Here is a 21,730-nt window from a genome sequence, read left to right as displayed (position 1 = left end):
ATTATAATTATCCCTGAATACTGTGAGATATGGTTCTACACCACTAATGTGCCCGGCTATATCAAATTATTGGAATCACCTGTTGGTAATTGTTTGGTTAATTTTGAAGAGATTCCGAAAAATGCTTTGATCAGGACTCAGCATAAATACTCTTAGGTTAAAAAGTGTATTCATAGCAACAATCAATTAAACAAAAAGCCAGACATTTGGCCTGCCTAATCAAATTTGTATTTACTCTGACCCTCAACAATTTTTGCTTCCAAACCCTAACTACTATTTCAGAAACACTTCCTGTTTAATTGTATCTGTTTGACCTCTAAACACCTGATAAATAACCAAATGAATTCCTGTACCTTAACAATATCTCCGATACTGAAACTAGGATGCTGCCAGATTTGCTCTTCAGCTCCAAACGTGTCACTGCCCTCCTGGTGGCAGATTCTCAAGTTTTAGTTGGGCTCCTAACAATCCCGAAGTATTGCTTGTTGTTGCACTCTGATACTGTTATCACCTACTCCAACATGCTATTTTCATATCACTGTCTACTATTTCCCTTCATTCTTCTCTGAGTACTTTCTATATATTCAATCATCACACCCATTCATCAGCTCCTCTTGTCTTTTTCATTTAGTTAAGGGGGAAGGGGGTGGCCTAGCCCAGTCTGAAATATCTTGGGTTGCTTTTTGAAGAGTATTAAGGTTCCTAGATAAAATACAGCACACACAATTAGATGTGAATTCCAGATAAACATGTGATATTGGGAATAACTTATATTAAAAATTATCATTTATCTGAAATTCAAATATAACTGGGCTTCCTGTATTTGTTAAATCTGACAACCTTATATGGTACATTTATCTAAGATGAATGAAAATATGGGTTAGAGTCCAAAGATAATCTTAAATTTGGAACAAATTGTTATGTCAGGAAGATCTAAGAATATACCAAGAGCAGAAGTGAGAAGCAGGGTAGGTGGAAGTAATTATTGGGCATCTGCAGGTAATCTGAAATCACAGTGCCCATTGAAAGCAATATTTTCCAACTTTTTAGACCAACAGCACCAGTAGAAATATATTTTATATCATAAGCCAGCACATATACACATTTCAACAATAAAACAGACCATTTCTATTTTCTTCTATTTCATTTTTTAAAGTTATCACAACCCACTAAAGTGGCTTGAAAACTCACTAATGGGTTGTGATACATAATGTGAAAAACCTGGTCTAAAGCAGAGGGATGCAGCCTGTCAGTCCAAAGATATTTGCTGTGGTGTTGACAGAAGACGGTAGTTATGTGGTCAAGTTTAAAATGAAGGCTGCAAATTCAAAGGAGGTCTAAAGCAGGCAGGACTATTTTTAGACAGTTCGGGTCAAGTTTTAGACAGCTAAAAGCAAGTTGGAAATCTGAGGCAAATGCATCAAATGAAGAGCAAGAGGAATGAAAAGTGAACGAGGTGCAGTCTGTATCCTCCAGGGATAGAGTAATGGTACAAGTGCGAGGCAAGAGGCAAAGACAGTGAACCCGGGCCAAGACACAGAAATCTGCTATATGATGAAAAGGAACTAGAGGAGGAAAACAGAGAGCAGTTAACAGCATTCCAGGGCAACCGTATGAATTGGGCACCACATCACCATGCATTAGTACATCGAGGTGTCGGCAAACAAGAAATAGAACGTGATTTAAGTTAATTATAGCTAATTCCTTTTTATCAGAAATAGTTTTTGCTCCACTGATAACACTTCAAATTTAGCTATATTGCTTTGCAGAAAATAACTTTATTTTCTATTGTTTTATCTTCATTATAATGATGAACATCTTTAACTTGGAGTTGTATTTTACAATTATTAAAATAGTCATCAACTGAGCAAATGTGACAATATCGAAAAGAGAGAGAGCCCAATAATCTGGAGGTATGTCTCCAAAGTTATGGGTAATGTTTTTGTGTCTCTTTTTACGTTAGAATATCTGGCTGTTAAGGAACAGACTGTCATAACAGGGAATTCTTACATTAGATGAAAAAATGAGCAGATGGGCACTGAAAAAGTTTTTCTTCATATGTGTTTCCTAATAGTAAAATAAAGAGAATTTTTAAATGTTGCATGTAAATAAAATGGCTCTGCAAAGCAAATATTTATACAATTACTTGCAGCATGAAGAGCTACATTAAAATATACAATTACACACATGGAAGAGTGGGGAAATGACTCCTTCTCCTGATGTTTCCTGAAGAATGTATATTCTGTGATATATTAGTGTTTTTTCTGGGGCTTAGGGGCAAACAAGTTGAATCCAACCTTTCTGGTCTAGAATTCAATGGCATGTTCAAGTTTTCCTTGGCTCCTGTTGCAGCTTCCTTGGTTAAACGTTACCCTCAATAAGACCTGCTAGGCAGTGGGAAGACAGCACTTCTTTTACAACAGGTGGCCAAGAATACTGCTGCCACAGTCATTTAAAGCAGGCAAGATTTAGCCATCTTAGAGAAAACGGAAGAAAAATGGAGGTGAAAATTTTTCCTGAAGATGGCGGAAGAGTAAGACGTGGAGATCACGTTCCTCCCCACAGATACACCAGTAATACATCTACACGTGGAACAACTCCTACAGAACACCTACTGAATGCTGGCAGAAGACCTCAGACCTCCCAAAAGGCAAGAAAGTCCCCACGTACCTGGGTAGAGCAAAAGAAAAAAGAATAAACACAGACAAAAGAATAGGGACGGGACCTGCACTAATGGAAGGGAGCTGTGAAGCAGGGAAGGTTTCCATACACTAGGAAGCCCCTTCGCGGGCAGAGACTGCAGGTGGCGGAGGGGGAAGCTTTGAAGCCGCGGAGGAGAGCACAGCAATAGGATGCGAAGGACAAAGCGGAGAGATTCCTGCACAGGGGATCGGTGGCGACCGGCACTCACCAGCCTGAGAGACTTGTCTGCTCACCCGCCGGGACGGGTAGGGCTGGGAACTGAGGCTCGGGCTTTGGTCGGAGCACAGGGAGAGGACTCGGGTTAGTGGCGTGAACACAGCCTGCAGGGAGTTAGTGCACCACGGATAGCCGGGAGGGAGTCCGGGGAAAAGTCTGGACCTGCCGAAGAGGCAAGAGACTTTTTCTTCCCTCTTTGTTTCCTGGTGCGCGAGGAGAGAGGATTAAGAGCGCTGCTTAAAGGAGCTCCAGAGACGGGCGTGAGATGCGGCTAACAGCGCGCACCACAGAGACAGGCATGAGACGCTAAGGCTGCTGCTGCCGCCTCCAAGAAGCCTATGTGCCAGCACAGGTCACTCTCCACACCCCCCCCCTTTCGGGCAGCCTGTGCAGCCCACCACTGCCAGGGTCCCGGGATCCAGGGACAACTTACTCCGGGAGAACGCAGGGCGCGCCTCAGGCTGCTCTAACGTCATGACGGCCTCTGCCGCCGCAGGCTTGCCCCACACTCCGTGCCCCTCCCTCACGCCGGCCTGAGTGAGCCAGAGTCCCCGAAGCAGCTGCTCCTTTAACCCTGTCCTGTCTGAGCGAAGAACAGACGCCCTCCAGGGACCTACACACAGAGGCGGGGCCAAATCCAAAGCTGAGCCCCGGGAGCTGTGAGAACAAAGAAGAGAAAGGGAAATCTCTCCCAGCAGCCTCAGAAGCAGTGGATTAAAGTTCCACAATCAATTTGATGTACCCTGCATCTGTGGAATACCTGAAGAGACAATGAATAATCCCAAATTGAGGAGATGGACTTTGAGAGCAATATTTTTTATTTTTTCCCCTTTTCCACTTTTTGTGAGTGTGTATGTGTATGCTTCTGTGTGAGACTTTGTATAGCTTTGCTTTCACCATTTGTCCTAGGGTTCTATCCATCCATTTTTTTTCTTTAAAAAAATTCTTTTTTCTTAATAATTATTTTTTATTTTAATAACTTTATTTTATTTTAACTCACTTTATTTTATTTTATCTTCTTTCCTTCCTTCCCTCCTTCCTTCCTCCCACCCTCCTTTCTTTTCTTTCTTTCTTTCTTTCTTTCTTTCTTTCATTCTACTTTTTCTCCATTTTATTCCGAGCCGTGTGGATGAAAGGCTCTTGGTGCTGCAGCCAGGAGGCAGTGCTGTGCCTCTGAGGTGGGAGGGCCAACTTCAGGACACTGGTCCACAAGAGACCTCCCAGCTCTACATAATATCAAATGGAGAAAATCTCCCAGAGATCTCCATCTCAACACCAGCACTCAGCTTCACTCAACGACCAGCAAGCTACAGTGCTGGACACCCTATGCTAAACAACTAGCAAGACAGGAACACAACCCCACCCATTAGCAGAGAGGCTGCCTAAAATCATAAGCCCACAGACACCCCAAAACACACCACCAGATGAGGACCTGCCCAGCAGAAAGACAAGATCCAGCCTCATCCACCAGAACACAGGCACTAGTCCCCTCCACCAGGAAGCCTACACAACCCACTGAACAAACATTAGCCACTGGGGACAGACACCAAAAACAACGGGAACTACGAACCTGCAGCCTGCGAAAAGGAGACCCCAAACACAGTAAGATAAGCAAAATGAGAGGACAGAAAAACACACAGCAGATGAAGGAGCAAGATAAAAACCCACCAGACCTAACAAATGAAGAGGAAATAGGCAGTCTACCTGAAAAAGAATTCAGAATAATGATAGTAAAGATGATCCAAAATCTTGGGAATAGAATAGACAAAATGCAAGAAACATTTAACAAGGACCTAGAAGAACTAAAGATGAAACAAGCAGTGATGAACAACACAATAAATGAAATTAAAAATACTCTAGGTGGGATCAATAGCAGAATAACTGAGGCAGAAGAACAGATAACTGACTGCGAAGATAAAATAGTGGAAATAACTACTACAGAGCAGAATAAAGAAAAAAGAATGAAAAGAACTGAGGACAGTCTCAGAGACCTCTGGGACAACATTAAGCACACCAACATTCGAATTATAGGGGTTCCAGAAGAAGAAGAGAAAAAGAAAGGGACTGAGAAAATATTTGAAGAGATTATAGTTGAAAACTTCCCTAATATGAGACAGGAAATAGTTAATCAAGTCCAGGAAGCACAGAGTCCCATACAGATAAATCCAAGGAGAAATATACCAAGACACATATTAATCAAACTGTCAAAAATTAAATACAAAGAAAACATATTAAAAGCAGCAAGAGAAAAACAACACATAACACACAAGGGAATCCCCATAAGGTTAACAGCTGATCTTTCAGCAGAAACTCTGCAAGCCAGAAGGGACTGGCAGGACATATTTAAAGTGATGAAAGAGAAAAACCTGTAACCAAGATTACTCTACCCAGCAAGGATCTCATTCAGATTTGATGGAGAAATTAAAAACTTTACAGACAAGCAAAAGCTGAGAGAGTTCAGCACCACCAAAAAAGCTTTACAACAAATGCTAAAGGAACTTCTCTAGGCAAGAAACACAAGAGAAGGAAAAGACCTACAATAACGAACCCAAAACAATTTAGAAAATGGGAATAGGAACATACATATCGATAATTACCTTAAATGAAAATCGACTAAATGCTCCCACCAAAAGACACAGATTGGCTGAATGGATACAAAAACAAAACCCATATATATGCTGTCTACAAGACACCCAGTTCAGACCTAGAGACACATACAGACTGAAAGTAAGCGGATGGAAAAAGTTATTCCATGCAAATGGAAACCAAAAGAAAGCTGGAGTAGCAATTCTCATATCAGACAAAATAGAGTTTAAAATAAAGACTATTAGAAGAGACAAAGAAGGACACTACATAATGATCAAGGGATCGATCCAAGAAGAAGATATAACAATTGTAAATATTTATGCACCCAACATAGGAGCACCTCAATACATAAGGCAAATACTAACAGCCATAAAAGGGAAAATCAACAGTAACACGGTCATAGTAGGGGACTTTAACACCCCACTTTCACCAATGGACAGATCACCCAAAATGAAAATAGATAAGGAAACACAAGCTTTAAATGATACATTTAACAGGGCTTCCCTGGTGGCGCAGTGGTTGGGAGTCCGCCTGCCGATGCAGGGGACACAGGCTCGTGCCCCGGTCTGGGAAGATCCCACGTGCCGTGGAGCGGCTGGGCCCGTGGGCCATGGCCGCTGAGCCTGCGCGTCCGGAGCATGTGCTCCACAACGGGAGAGGCCACAATGGTGAGAGGCCCACGTACCGCAAAAAAAATAAAAATAAATTTAAAAAAAAAAAAAATGATACATTAAACAAAATGGACTTAATTGATATTTATAGGACACTCCATCCAAAAACAACAGAATACACTTTCTTCTCAAATGCTCATGGAACATTCTCTAGGATAGATCATATCTTGGGTCACAAATCAAGCCTTGGTAAATTTAAGAAAATTGAAATTGTGTCAAGTATCTTTTCCGACGACAATGCTATGAGACTAGATATCAATTACAGGAAAAGATCTGTAAAAAACACAAACACATGGAGGCTAAACAATACACTACTTAATAACGAAGTGATCACTGAAGAAATCAAAGAGGAAATCAAAAAATACCTAGAAACAAATGACAATGGTGACACGAAGACCCAAAACCTATGGGATGCAGCAAAAGCAGTTCTAAGAGTGAAGTTTATAGCAATACAATCCTACCTTAAGAAACAGGAAACATCTCGAATAAAGAACCTAAACTTGCACCTAAAGCAATTAGAGAAAGAAGAACAAAAGGACCCCAAAGTAAGCAGAAGGAAAGAAATCATAAAGATCAGATCAGAAATAAATGAAAAAAAATGAAGGAAACGATAGCAAAGATTAACAAAACTAAAAGCTAGTTCTTTGAGAAGATAAACAAAATTGATAAACCATTAGCCAGACTCATCAAGAAAAAAAGGGAGAAGACCCAAATCAATAGAATTAGAAATGAAAAATGAGAAGTAACAACTGACACTGCAGAAATACAAAAGATCATGAGAGATTACTACAATCAACTCTATGCCAATAAAATGGACAACCTGGAAGAAATTGACAAATTCTTAGAATTGCACAACCTGCCAACAGTGAATCAGGAAGAAATAGAAAATATGAAAAGACCAATCACAAGCACTGAAATTAAAGCTGTGGTTAAAAATATTCCAACAAACAAAAGCCCCAGACGAGATGGCTTCACAGGCGAATTCTATCAAACGTTTAGAGAAGAGCTAACACCTATCCTCCTCAAACTCTTCCAAAATATAGCAGAGGGAGGAACACTCCCAAGCTCATTCTACGAGGCCACCATCACCCTGATAGCAAAACCAGACAAGGATGTCACGAAGAAAGAAAACTACAGGCCAATATCACTGATGAACATATATGCAAATATCCTCAACAAAATACTAGCAAACAGAATTCAACAGCACATTAAAAGGATCATACACCATGATCAAGTGGGGTTTATTCCAGGAATGCAAGGATTCTTCAATATATGCACATCAATCAACGTGATACACCATATAAACAAAGTGAAGGAGAAAAACCTTATGATCACCTCAATAGATGCAGAGAAGGCTTTCGACAAAATCCAACACCCATTTATGATAAAAACCCTCCAGAAAGTAGGCATAGAGGGAACTTACCTCAACATAATAAAGGCCATATATGACAAACTCACAGCCAACATCATCCTCAGTGGTTAAAAACTGAAAGCATTTCCACTAAGATCAGGAACAAGACAAGGTTGCCCACTCTCGCCACTCTCATTCAACATAGTTTTGGAAGTTTTAGCCACAGCAATCAGAGAAGAAAAGGAAATAAAAGGAATCCAAATCGGAAAAGAAGAAGTAAAACTGTCACTGCTTGCAGATGACATGATACTATACATAGAGAATCCTAAAGATGCTACCAGAAAACTACTAGAGCTAATCAATGAATTTGGTAAAGTATCAGGATACAAAATTAATGCACAGAAATCTCTTGCATTCCTATACACTAATGATGAAAAATCTGAAAGTGAAATCAAGAAAACACTACCATTTACCACTGCAACAAAAAGTATAAGATATCTAGGAGTAAACCTACCTAAGGAGACAAAAGACCTGTATGCAGAAAATTATATGACACTGATGAAAGAAATCAAAGATGATACAAAGAGATGGAGAGATATAGCATGTTCTTGGATTGGAAGAATCAACAGGGTGAAAATGACTCTACTACCCAAAGCAATCTATAGATTCAATGTAATCCCTATCATACTACCACTGGCATTTTTCACAGAACTAGAACAAAACATTTCACAATTTGTATGGAAACGCAGAAGACCCCGAATAGCCAAAGCAACCTTGAGAACAAAAAACGGAGCTGGAGGAATCAGGCTCCCTGACTTCAGACTATACTACAAAGCTACAGTAATCAAGACAGCATGGTACTGGCACAAAAACAGAAAGATAGATCAATGGAACAGGATAGAAAGCCCAGAGATAAACCCACACACATATGGTCACCTTATCTTTGATAAAGGAGGCAGGAATGTACAGGAGAAAGGACAGCCTCTTCAATAAGTGGTGCTGGGAAAACTGGACAGGTACATGTAAAAGTATGAGATTAGATCACTCCCTAACATCATACACAAAAATGAGCTCAAAATGGATTAAAGACCTAAATGTAAGGCCAGAAACTATCAAACTCTAAGAGGAAAACATAGGCAGAACACTCTATGACATAAATCACAGCAAGATCCTTTTTGACCCACCTCCTAGAGAAATGAAAATAAAAACAATAATAAACAAATGGGACCTAATGACATTTCAAAGCTTTTGCACAGCAAAGGAAACCATAAACAAGAGCAAAAGACAACCCTCAGAATGGGAGAAAATATTTGCAAATGAAGCAACTGACAAATGATTAATCTCCAAAATTTATAAGCAGCTCATGCAGCTCAATAACAAAAAAACAAACAACCCCATCCAAAAATGGGCAGAAGACCTAAATAGACATTTCTCCAAAGAAGATATACAGACTGCCAACAAACACATGAAAGAATGCTCAACATCATTAATCATTAGAGAAATGCAAATCAAAACTACAATGAGATATCATCTCACACCAGTCAGAATGGCCATCATCAAAAAATCTAGAAACAATAAATGCTGGAGAGGGTGTGGAGAAAAGGGAACACTCTTGCACTGCTGGTGGGAATGTGAATTGGTACAGCCACTATGGAGAACAGTATGGAGGTTCCTTAAAAAACTACAAATAGAACTACCATATGACCCAGCAATTCCACTACTGGGCATATACCCTGAGAAAACCATAATTCAAAAAGAGTCATGTACCAAAATATTCATTGCAGCTCTATTTACAATAGCCAGGAGATGGAAACAACCTAAGTGTCCATCATCGGATGAATGGATAAAGAAGATGTGGCACATATATACAATGGAATATTACTCAGCCATAAAAAGAAACGAAATTGAACTATTTGTAATGAGGTGGATGGACATACAGTCTGTCGTACAGAGTGAAGTAAGTCAGAAAGAGAAAGACAAATACCTTATGCTAACACATATATATGGAATTTAAGAAAAAAAAATGTCATGAGGAACCTAGGGATAAGACAGGAATAAAGACACAGACCTACTAGAGAATGGACTTGAGGATATGGGGAGGGCGAAGGGTAAGCTGTGACAAAATGAGAGAGTGGCATGGACATATATACACTACCAAGCGTAAAATAGATAGCTAGTGGGAAGCAGCCGCATAGCACAGGGAGATCAGCTCGGTGCTTTGTGACCACCTAGAGGGGTCGGATAGGGAGGGTGGGAGGGAGGGAGGGAGGGAGGGAGACGCAAGAGGGAAGAGATATGGGAACATATGTATATGTATAACTGATTCACTTTGTTATAAAGCAGAAACTAACAATTCCATTGTAAAGCAATTATACTCCAGTAAAGATGTACAAAAAAAAGAAAACTGGAGGAGGTTAGTCTTCACTTCTCTAGGGAGTGCAATGAGTCGCACAACCCTCATATGTGTGTGAAAACTGCAGAGTCTGTGAGATGCTAATAATGAGATAACGGATGCAGAATTCATTGTCTGGATTGTTCAACTGCTCCACAACTGGCAAATAATGAAAACATTTTTCTGAGATGCCCAGTAAAGAACTAGCAACATGGTTTCCTTTAGAAAACAGCTCTCAACTTGTGTGTTTACTGTACTCTAGAGCTTACAATAGGGAAGAACAAATCTGGCTTCATATTAGATCTGCTCCTTTTACGTTAACCTTTGTGCTCTGTTGCTGGTGCTTGGTCATGCTGGCTTGCGCCTTTACTAAAAGAATGTTGCCTATAGCCTGAAATATACAGGATAGCCTATCCTCAAGCCTCTGACCTTTAACAGTCCATTCATATAGAGATAAAAAGTTGCAGAGCAGAGCATAGCATTTGTCTTGTTGGAGGTTTGCAGAAACATTGTAACTTGACCTAAGTGGACCGCTGCAAGAACAAAGGACTCTGACACCAAGAAGTTTGCAACAACTAACCACACCCCTCCCTCACCTTGCCTTTAAAAGTGCTCTACTGAAACCCTTCCAGGGGTTTGGGGGTTTTGGGGCACGAGCCACCTGTCTCCTTGCATGGGCTTCCAATAAACCTTTCTGTGCTCCCAACTCCAACGTTTTGGTTTATTTGGCCTCACCACGTGTTGGGCACGTGAACTTGTGTTCAGTAACAAGGTGACTTTTGAAAACGGAATAACTGCGACTTGTGTTGCTGAAACTTCGACCCCAGGGGTTAAGGATAAAGCTCTGAGTACTTGGGGCAATGCCAACTGTCTGACTCCAAAGTCTATAGTGCCCTATTGAGAAATATTGCTTTAGACTAAACAAATAACTATGCAAACTAATGGATACATATAACAAAAGATAGCACGTTCATATGTTCTCCACTGAAGAATTAAAACACACCAAGACAGAAATTTCTTGGTCCAAATTCCAAATTCTCAAAATCTGTTTCTTTCATGATTCACCTCCTTTCCGATTGCTAGGGTTAAGGAACAGAGCAATGCTCAAATACGGCTGTGATGTGGGAGAGGACATTCCCAGAAAAATGAAGGTAGAGGAGAGGATGAGGAGTAGAGCAGATAAACATAAAAAACAGGTAAAGGCTTGTCACTCGTTACTTATGATGAACTGACTATAATTGCAGCAGATGAAGTTAGTGAATAACACTTTCAATTCTGGAAAAGTCATGAATGAAGACATGGGTGCATGTTATCCTTGGGCCACTGGGGATCACAGATGATACAAAGAAAGAAATAGACCTCTCAATATCTAGTTAATAGAAAAAAATCTGTTTATAGAATCTGTTACCCCACAATGCCATATTTTTTAAATCACATTACCTCACTATCATAATATGTTTGAAGCAATTATTAAGTTAAAACCTTTACATACATTATTTATGAGCCTCAAAGCAACCCTAAAAATAACACATACCCAAGTCACACATATAGAACTTACCTAACCAGGATTTGAACCCACGTCTAGCTGACATCAAAGCTGGCACCATTTTTTATTACGTCACACCAAGAGCCCATGTCCTAGCCCTCTTTCCTATTATATTTTATCCCAATTAAATACATATATAGGTATTTATACAGGTGCATATACTGTAAGAAATTCAGGAGATTTTATTGATTACATCATCACAGTACCCAGGAACCTCTGGATCTGAAGAAGAATCACCCACTAGTAGGTACTAATCTTCCGAGTAGTTTTAAAAGCTGCACTGGCACATTTTCACCACAAGGGTGCACTGAAGTAGCAATTTATCAGGCTGGACATAATGCTGTTTCTCCAGAAGGTTAATTCCCTTTCAAGGAATATACCTATTCACAATAATACGAAAATTATTAATGACGGGGTTTGTGACATTAGTTGGTGATCAACTGGTTTGGGTGAGTTATGTCTTTTGACGGTCTCTACTACCTAAAAGAAAGGTTCTGAGTATACAGGATTTGCACTGTTACTCTGCTCACCTGTGATAATTCTCACTACACCTACATAATAAATAAATCAATTTTGATGAATGGCAGAACACCATTCTTCTGTTTTAAGATTGTTATTTAATAACTCTAATTCTCATGCCACTGATTTATTTTTTCCTTCTGAGATGATTTTACACATCTGACTTCTTAGTCTGAATAATATTTTTAGTTATCTAAAACAATGAGACTCTTCCTCCATAAATGTAGGTTTAATATTATGTGTACCATGTTTAATAGCTGTTCAATATTTAGTAATAATCACCTTTATAAAACCTATTATGTGTGCGGGGGGATATGTGGATATGGGTGTGCATCTGATAAGAAATAAACCAATGTATGGAAATGTAAGTGATGTGTTTATATCCTGCCTCTAAGATGATAGCATAATTTAATGCAGCATCAAAGTTTTCCCTGAAAAGCAAGGGGGGAGCACTTGTGTTAAATAATTTTGTTACCTTATTCATAGCCTGCAAAATTGCAGAAATCCAGGGTGCTGTTCAAGGTAAACATGAGTTGTGTAGTGCAGGGTCTTTACAGCCACCGGCTACAGCTCTGATCTTATTTCATTATCTCTATTTATAGTAACATCTACTTAGTTGGTATCAAAAAGGCGAGGACTTCACAGAGACGAGTTAATTTTTTTCCTTCAACGAGTATCTATGGAATACTCTACCATGAGACGGTTCTTTTACTAAGCTGTGATTATACAGTAATATGAGAAACAGACATGGTTCCCCACCATTAGGGACTACAAGACTTTTTTTAACTTTGACCCTAGCTATAAATAAAGAAAAAAAATAACGAAATTTTTCCATTTGCAGCAACATGGATGGACTTGGAGGGCATTATGCTAAGGGAAATAAGTCAGAGAAAGACAAATATTGTATGATATCACTTATGTGTGGAATCTAAAAACTACAACTAACTAGTGAATATAACAAAAAGAAGCAGACTCACAGATATAGAGAACAAACTAGTGGTTACCAGTTGTGGGGGGAGGAGCAATATAGGAGTGGAGGAGTGGCAGGTACATACTACTGGGTGTAAGACAGGCTCAAGGATGTACAGTATGGGGAATATAGCCAATATTTTGGCTCATCTTGAGCCAAAGCTCAAGATATTGATGAGCCAATATCAATTCATGTTGATAACATGAGTTCTCAACTTCTATAAGATACATGCCAAAGGCTATTACACATGACGCCACACTGGGGTTCACACAAAAATCAGGACAATGCTATGCTACTTGGAACATCAGTAGGTCTATGTATGGCATGTCACACATTTCTTTCCTATCTATTCTTGAGTTAAACCCCGCTAGATATGAGAGACAAACACATTTACAAAATGATCATACAAAATATCAATGACTGCTATCAGCCTAATTTATTCTCTAGCTTCTGTTGCCCAAGGATATTTGAAGTCCATATAAAGATATATAGGTCAGCACTTTAATCTAAAGAAATTAAATTCTAATTGTAAACCTTGAGTAATTGTGATAGGGAAGGGAAATGTACTTAGAGAGCACGGCGTTCTTGGTACTAATCACAGAAATAGATATAACCCCCTATTTCAACAGTGTCTCAGACTATAGGACTATAAGACAAGCAACACTGATGTTCACAGCATCATTTATGTTTACAACGAAATTTTAGGTGTGGTCACATCTGTTGCACTGTCGCTTAAAATCACATTATAACTTAAGTAGCCATCCGTTGACAACATGGTTCAGATTACTGCAAAATTTTTAACAAAAATGGAGAGCAGTGAAAATCTGCTGACACTTGAGAGTCATTTTTATGGCCTTTCTTATATCACTATTTTAAAATCCTAGATATAGGAAGTCTAATGACTACCCATCCTTTTCGTGATTATTACCATCATCATTATTATTATTTATAGGAGAGCTCTCTAGATGATTATGAAGCCAAAATCTTCTATCTCTCTGCTTTGCTCATCAGCCAATCTACTTTTCCAAGAGCAGGAGGCATTTCCCTATGTTTGAACATTTCTTGTGCCAACCTATTTGCTCACTTTGGTTACTATTTTCCTTGTGCCCCTTCCACAGTAATGGCTCCACACACACCATGAAAACTGCTGTAATTCCTTCAGAGCTGGAAAAAAAACAGAAATATAGTCCCCTCATTTTATATGTGCAAAAACTGTAGCCTAAGTCAAAAAGAGGGTAAATTAATTGCTAGGAACTTTTGAGTTTTAATTTAGTGTTATTTTTTTCACACCACAATGGCTGCAAATTTTGGTCATTTGCCTCATTCTAAGTTGACAAGAATTCTGGGAAATTTGATATAGCAAATTAGCCCAAAGGGTGCAAGTTAAAAAACCCCATTTAGCAGTAGAGACACCGAACCAATAGATATTAATAAAACAGAACAGGATAAAATGACACTAACTGAAGTTTTAAGGTTAAGAGTTGTAGGCCTGCTAGAATAAAGACTTCTCCTTTTTAACATTCAGAGTAGGGATACAGACATTCTGCCTAATATATTATTTTTCTACAGCAGGTCCCTGGAAAGGAATATTCTATTCATATTGAAAGCAATTTTTTAAAGAGATCCAGTTTTAAAATTTTTCAGAAAAGCAATTTAAAATTAACGTAAGACTGAAACTTGGGTAAAAGCAAATGAAACAACTGAAATTCTCATAAACTTCATCTAGCAGGAGAGCTCCTAAACACAGGTAACCTGGCTTTTTCCATGCTTCCCTTCAGCCCGGTCAAAGCTTGGAAAACAGTTACACTGTGGACTGCCAGCGATAGTGACATTTATAAGATGTACATAAGAGAATGCCTAAGTTATTACTATTCATCTCTCTCCCAACACGGAGGCATTGGGGCAAGCAGAGGAAATTACATCCATAATTATAATTAGGGCAACGATGGAACTATGTTGATTGTCCCGTTTGTCCTTCTACCTGGAACATGACTAGTGATTGCATAAAGGAGAAAAAACATTATTCAAAAGTTGACCATAAGGAAAGCACTTCATGCATATTAACTCATTTATTTTGCCACACCATGCATATCATTATCTCCCTCTAAACAGGAGGAGAAAAAAAGTAAATAATTGGCCAAAAGTGACACAGATAGGAAGTACTAGATTTGAAATTTGAAACTGAGTTTGTCTGGCTTCTAGCCTATTTTCTTTTAGCTATAGCATATGCTCTCCACTCGGAATTAAATGAACGTAATTATTGGCAGCTATGTATGTGAGTAATACATGTAAACTTACTGTATCACACCACAAGTTGTGTGTGTGTGTGTGTGTACATATACACATATATATGCAGACTGTTCTCTCCACTGAAAACACTGACTTTCCCTGCTAGTTCCTGGATTTCCACCAGTTACTTTTATTTTACATGTAGCAAGAAAGAGTTTTGAAACTTTATCTTTAATCGGACCATAACTGAAGAAACCTTTCTGGAAAGGCAGCTGTGCTTTAGCCTGTGATGAAATGCAAGACATAAAAGACAACTAGAGAAGAGTCATATATTCCCTGAAGGTAGAATTCAGACAATAGCTGAGAAAAGTTAAGGACTGGAAGACAACTTCCTGCATTCATGATTTTTTTTTTTAACAATGTTACCACATTAATTTTGAAGTCACTTTCCAAATTGCTAAGCACACTCGCATTCAATTTTCAGTAGAAAGATATACTTAAGTTCAAATATAAGTGATACCTGAATGATTCCCACTTCTTCTCCACTGTTAATGTAGATAATCAACCAAAAATATTGAAGGAAACACATTCAGTGCACCAGTAAAGGTTAATATATACACAGGGACAAATGAAGGGGGGAAGAAAAGACCTAAAAGACAGTAGAATTCAACAATGACTAAAAAAAATTACTTATGATAGCCTTTACATATTCCTAAAATGTGTCATTTTATGTGGATTTTTAAAAAGAGCTCATGAGTAACAGAATATACACCCTCTAATTTTTTTCTCTAGTCAGATCAGATTGCAATAAAATTTAAGTTGTATAACGACTAGATATTTCAAGGAATGATATACTGCAGATAGGTAAAAACAAATAGCATTCAAAAGTTAATCCAATATTAAAGGACCACCATTTCCTGCAGAGTGAAAACATAGAAAGATTTGCAAAAAAGGCAAAGTAAATAAAATGACCGCTAAATCTATTGGTAATATTATTAAGACAAAATGACACGTTTTAATGATTAGTTGTATAAGTATGGTTTCTTGGCCATGTAGGATAAGGGAGAAAAAGAAAGTCAATAATCGTGCATGCTCTATGAGCTAATGTGTTAGAAGTAGGAAAAAAATATTAATCTTAATGGGAACCATTATAACTGCGATAGGTATCTAGCTAATTCTACCAGTGACTAGCCAGTTCCAGCATTAGTATTGAGAACTAAATTCTGACCCAACAGTCTAGGGCCCTAATAGCACTACACCATTTCATTTCAAATTGCATTTAGTTTTATGCCCCATTAGTTGAACATTTATATTAACATTAGAATTAAATTCATTGTGGCGTCACGTGCACAGTTTTGCTGGCAATGCAGCAGTGGTTTTTCCTTTTTTTTCCTACAATCTATTATTACTCCATAAAATGGAAATGTTTTCTAGTTAGGATTCAGTTGAGAAATACCAGAAGGCAGAAAGTGAGGCCAGAAGAAACCTTCACGATATTAGGAAAAGGTGAGACTACTTTAGATGTGGAAACAAAAAATAAACTTGGGAAAGAAAAGAACCTTCAGATAGGACATCCTCAAGAGGGAATGGATGATGTTTCAGATACTATTTATACATTCAAAGTTGGTATCCAGCCCTACCCCAAAATGCAGAAAACATCTTCAAAACGTTGATGCAAAATGATATATGTTGGAAATGTGTTTACCAATTTATTGGAAGTGTTTAGCATGCATTATGGCAGTGGATCAGATTCTCTACATTGCATTTAGGAAAACACCGGGTGAGAGACTTGGGATTATGTCATATTTCTCTTTTAATTAAAGGTCTCTAATAAGTGGATTTCAAAGATTAAATCACTTTAAATTGCTTTTGGCACCTAAACAGATTTGGCTGCCACACTACTCCTGACGGTGAAGCCACTTGTTTTTTGTTGGTTTGTTTTCATTGAATACAACTGAACTTATGTATTCCTACCTTACAAAGTCCTATCAAGTTTAGGTAGCTATTTTGTGAAAATGAATTATCATAAGAGTACACAGTTAGTGATATTAGTAGATCAATATACAGTTTTTTTCCCTATTAGTATCCAGAGATACAACCCTGGCTTAGGAGGCAGGCAAAATGAGTATGTTCAGTAACATTAGTCTACGCCAAAGTATCTTAAGAAGCTGGGTCATTATCATTAGTCATGATAAAGATGTCTCCTCAGATATGTAAGTCAAAAGAAAGTTTATGTGGCAGAGTTATGTAAGGAAACTTACAATAGTGCCTGCCCACAAACCATGCAATTTGGAAACAGCCAAGAAACAAAACCATAGAGAAGGAGAGATAAATACAACATGTATTAGGGGTTATTATGCAACTATAAAGATTCAATATGACCCTGGAGATATAGCAAAAAATAGTTATGGAAAAGAAGCTATTTCTTATGCTCAGTAGCTAATTTTCAAACATATGTACCTGTATTTGAAACTTTGAGCATTTCACACATTTTTCTGTATCTGAAAAAAAAATGGATCCAGACTGATATTGTGTATAAATATAGCTGAAAACAGTTAATATAAAGGTAGCCAAAAGCAAAGTTCAATAAGAATTTTAAAAAAGGATATTATTCTGATTGCTGATAAAGTATTTCTGATGTACACTTTGCTCATATTGGAAAAGAATAATTTACTCTTCAATTTTCCTAGAAAGGATGAATTATCTATAGTAAGATGATTTCATAAAATGTTTAATTAAATAAAAAACTAGATTAAAGTGTCTAGATCGAACAGTAAGTATAATTAAGAACTTTAGAAATAATATATAACTCCATTTTGACAATATATATTCAATATCTAACAGTTAGTTACATCTGTTTTCTAGATAATTTACAATAAAAGCATTATATATTTTCATTTTTAAATGTTCAAGGGCACTAGGCCTATGAAAATAACACATATTTTTAGATAACTTATACTGGAAAATTAAGAAAGGCATACCCTTCAGGGCAAATGTATTTAATATAAGGTAACATAAGAAAAGCACATAAAATTTTCTTATTCATGTGACTATAAGTATTAAATAAGAAATACCTGAACACATTAATATGTTTTGAAGGGGAAGGACTGTTAAGACAATAGTGGTAGTACAAAAGTTCATATGTTCCAGTAGATAATTTATATATTATGATTTGAACACATATTATATATTGAATATATAACACAACTAATCTTCCCATTTGTGGGCATTTGACTGGGACTACCACATTTTATGCACATTTAAAGAAAAGAAAATGATAATGCTAGAAACAGGTTTCTAGCAATATATGCAACAGACTTAGTGAACATACAACCAAAATAGAATTCAATAATAATAGTTTAAATGTTGGGTGTGACCATGATATAGTCTAATTTATGTTGAAGATAGAACACTCATAGCTATTTAACCCATCTTTAATAAGCATATAATATCAAATTTCAAAATGCATGCCTTTTTCTTTTCCTTTTTTGTTTTTTTAACTTACTGCTTTGTAAGTTCTCTTTTGTCCAGCATGTTTCCGAATTTGTTCTCCATTTGGCCCTGTTTCCACATGCATTGAATAGATAATGTCAAAGAAATCTTCAACCACAGCTACCCGCCGCAAAGATAGCTTCTCATCTACCCCTACGCCATCCTGGAAACAAAGCCAAAAAAAAAAAAAAGGCACAAGATTAATAAAGAAATATGGAAATATGTATTTAATATATAAGGTTGACACAGAAAGTTCATTAGACAAAAACATTTTAATAAACTGATCCAAATCATCTAGATCGTAAAGTTCAAAAAATTATGATTGAATATCTCATTTTATATATTATTTACATACAAAACTTTAAGAAACTTTAAGAAAAAAGATATTTGGCATAGTCAATCACGCTTACCCATTAATGCCACCTTTTAAATTTTAAAATGACTTAGTTGTAACCATCAGTGTAACTTTCTTAAGTTACTCTGAAATACATTATTAAGGTCCAGTAATTTTTTTACTGTAATAATTTCTTCTAGATATTGATTTCTTATCTAATCAATATCTATTGTGTCCCTGGGTACTGGGCATTCTGATTAGAGAAATGAAAGAAGTAATATGAAACCTCTACCCTTAGTATCATACAATCTAGGAAAGAAAATTCATCTACTCTGCTATCCATATTAGACTAAGGGAGAGTATGGGTTAAAGGTTAAAAATGTGAGCTCTGGAGATGATCTAGGTGTGAACTTTGGATCGTCCACTCAGAAGTTGTGTATTTTGTGCAAATCTTTTATACCTCTCGAAATCTGTTTTCTCACCTGTAAAATAGGGATAATAGAGCCTCCTTCGCAGACCTGTAATCATTAAATGAAATAATGTATGTAAAGGATATAACCCAATATTTCGCATATAGTGAACAGTCAATAAGTGGTGGCCTTTGCCATTTTGATGATCATGATAAAAATATAAGTCAAGTAGTAGGGGAGTTCAGAGAATAAAGATGTCACCTTTTACTGAAGCAACTTCATGCAAGAAACAGAATTTGACATGGGTGGGAGCTGAAGCAGGGGATAAGTCATGGCAGTGGGAAAGACAGCAAAGAGCCAAAATTTTCCGTACATGACTGAGAAGAATAAATAATAAGTTTGGAATGAGATAAGAGATAAATTTAACCTTACATGGCTGCCACATGAATGAATTCACTACTTCTGAGTGGAGGATCCAAAGTCAACACCTACATACCCTCTAGGGCTCCCGTTTTTAACCTTTAGCCCATCTGTCCCTTAGTCTAATGCTGACAACACAGTAGATGCATTTTCATTTCTGAAATGAAAGGGTTTCCTACTTGCAAACACACACACACACACACACACACACACTCACACACACACTCTCACACAACGTTCTTAGTCAGACCTTGAGGCATAACCTGAAGTAACATGACAGCCCCATAAATGCTGGCATACAACACAAGAAGATGATTAACCTGAGCAAACTCATTACGCAGTCAATGAATCAAATGGCAAAAGCCTCTTTGAACAGTAGTGCCAGCAGACTGAGCTTACTGCAAAACTGAAAGCAAATCACCTGATGCTTTTTGTTAGTTTGGTTTTTATTTTATTTATTTATTTCTTCTGGTTTACAATAGGTCTCAGTAGCAGCAGTGCCTAAAGCAGGATATTCAAATAACTATATACATTAAGAGTTATATATGGCCAAACAGCCAGGCATTCCACCTTTGTTAAATTTGAAGTGCTCCCTCACAAATTATCTGTGATGCATGTGGTTCCTCACTAGGTTTCAGACCTTTCTGACTTCTCTCCTTTAACATCTTGAGCCATTTCTTTTTCTACTCTGGGCTCCATGGATAATCTTTCATTGCCTTATGATGCAAGACCAATCTGCAGTGAGAGGACAGGGAAGCTGCATGAATCACAGCAGTGACCAGCCAGGAAATTAGTTGAAACTTAGAGGATAGTGTCAGGGAAGCACCATTTCAGATGTCCACCCACCAGCTCTCCTGGCCCACCCCCTCCTCCTCAGAGAACATCCACTCTTCCTAGGCTCGAAATCCAAATTCTAAGTCCACAGACTAGCAAAACTACCCTCAAAACTTCATCTTTTCTCTCAGAAATAAAACTTAGAGTTTCCTCTCAGTTCCTTTGCCAGATAACCAAAAATACAGTAATTTCATACAGTTAGTAAACTATGAGTGATGTAGGGATCATAGCCTATGAATTCATTCCTTCAGCACGTATCCTGAAAGTACCAACTACTGCCAAGCCCTCTTCTGCTAGGTGCTGAAGTTATCAAAGTGTATGAGACAGATAACCCAGGTTTTTGTGGTTTTCAGTCTAGTAGAGAAAATATTAAACAAATCATTGCTATGGCTATATATTAATTTCCTGTAGCTTCTGTAACAAATTACCTCAAAATGGATGGCTTACAAAAAAGCAAATTACTGTAGCTTTGTAGTATAGTCTGAAATCAGGGAGCCTGATTCCTCCAGCTCCTTTTTTCGTTCTCAAGATTGCTTTGGCTATTCGGAGTCTTTTGTGTTTCCATACAAATTGCAAAATTTTTTGTTCTAGTTCTGTGAAAAATGCCAGTGGATAGACCTAGAGTCTGTCATACAGAGTGAAGTAAGTCAGAAAGAAAAAGACAAATACTGTATGCTAACACATATATATGAAATTTAAGGAAAAAAATGTCATGAAGAACCTAGGGGTAAGACAGGAATAAAGACACAGACCTACTGGAGAACAGACTTGAGGATATGGGGAGGGGGAAGGGTGAGCTGTGACAAAGCGAGAGAGAGGCATGGACATATACACACTAACAAACGTAAGGTAGATAGCTAGTGGGAAGCAGCCGCATGGCACAGGGATATCGGCTTGGTGCTTTGTGACCGCCTGGAGGGGTGGGATAGGGAGGGTGGGAGGGAGGGAGACGCAAGAGGGAAGAGATATGGGAACATATGTATATGTATAACTGATTCCCTTGTTATAAAGCAGAAACTAACACACCATTGTAAAGCAATTATACCCCAATAAAGAT

The 21,730-nt window shown here is 37.8% G+C and overlaps 1 protein-coding gene across 9 annotated transcripts in view; it reads right to left on the bottom strand.

Moving 5' to 3' along the window:
- The window catches only part of NOL4 (nucleolar protein 4), a 401,358-nt gene that overhangs the window by 276,911 nt on the left and 102,717 nt on the right, over positions 1-21,730 (bottom strand). For 6 of the 9 annotated variants that reach the window (XM_032602660.1, XM_032602664.1, XM_032602661.1 and 3 more), the window contains exon 2: positions 18,689-18,838. In XM_032602660.1, the coding sequence (XP_032458551.1) occupies positions 18,689-18,838 (150 nt within the window). Of the gene's footprint in view, positions 1-17,643; positions 17,685-18,688; positions 18,839-21,730 lie in introns of all 9 variants that reach the window. The other 3 variants (XM_032602667.1, XM_032602665.1, XM_032602668.1) reach the window with 1 other exon arrangement.

The sequence above is a fragment of the Phocoena sinus genome, chromosome 14 (genome assembly GCF_008692025.1).
Source record: "Phocoena sinus isolate mPhoSin1 chromosome 14, mPhoSin1.pri, whole genome shotgun sequence".
Taxonomy (NCBI): Eukaryota; Metazoa; Chordata; class Mammalia; order Artiodactyla; family Phocoenidae; genus Phocoena; species Phocoena sinus.
Note: the sequence above shows the minus strand (reverse complement) of the source record. Positions and strands in the feature narration are given on the sequence as shown.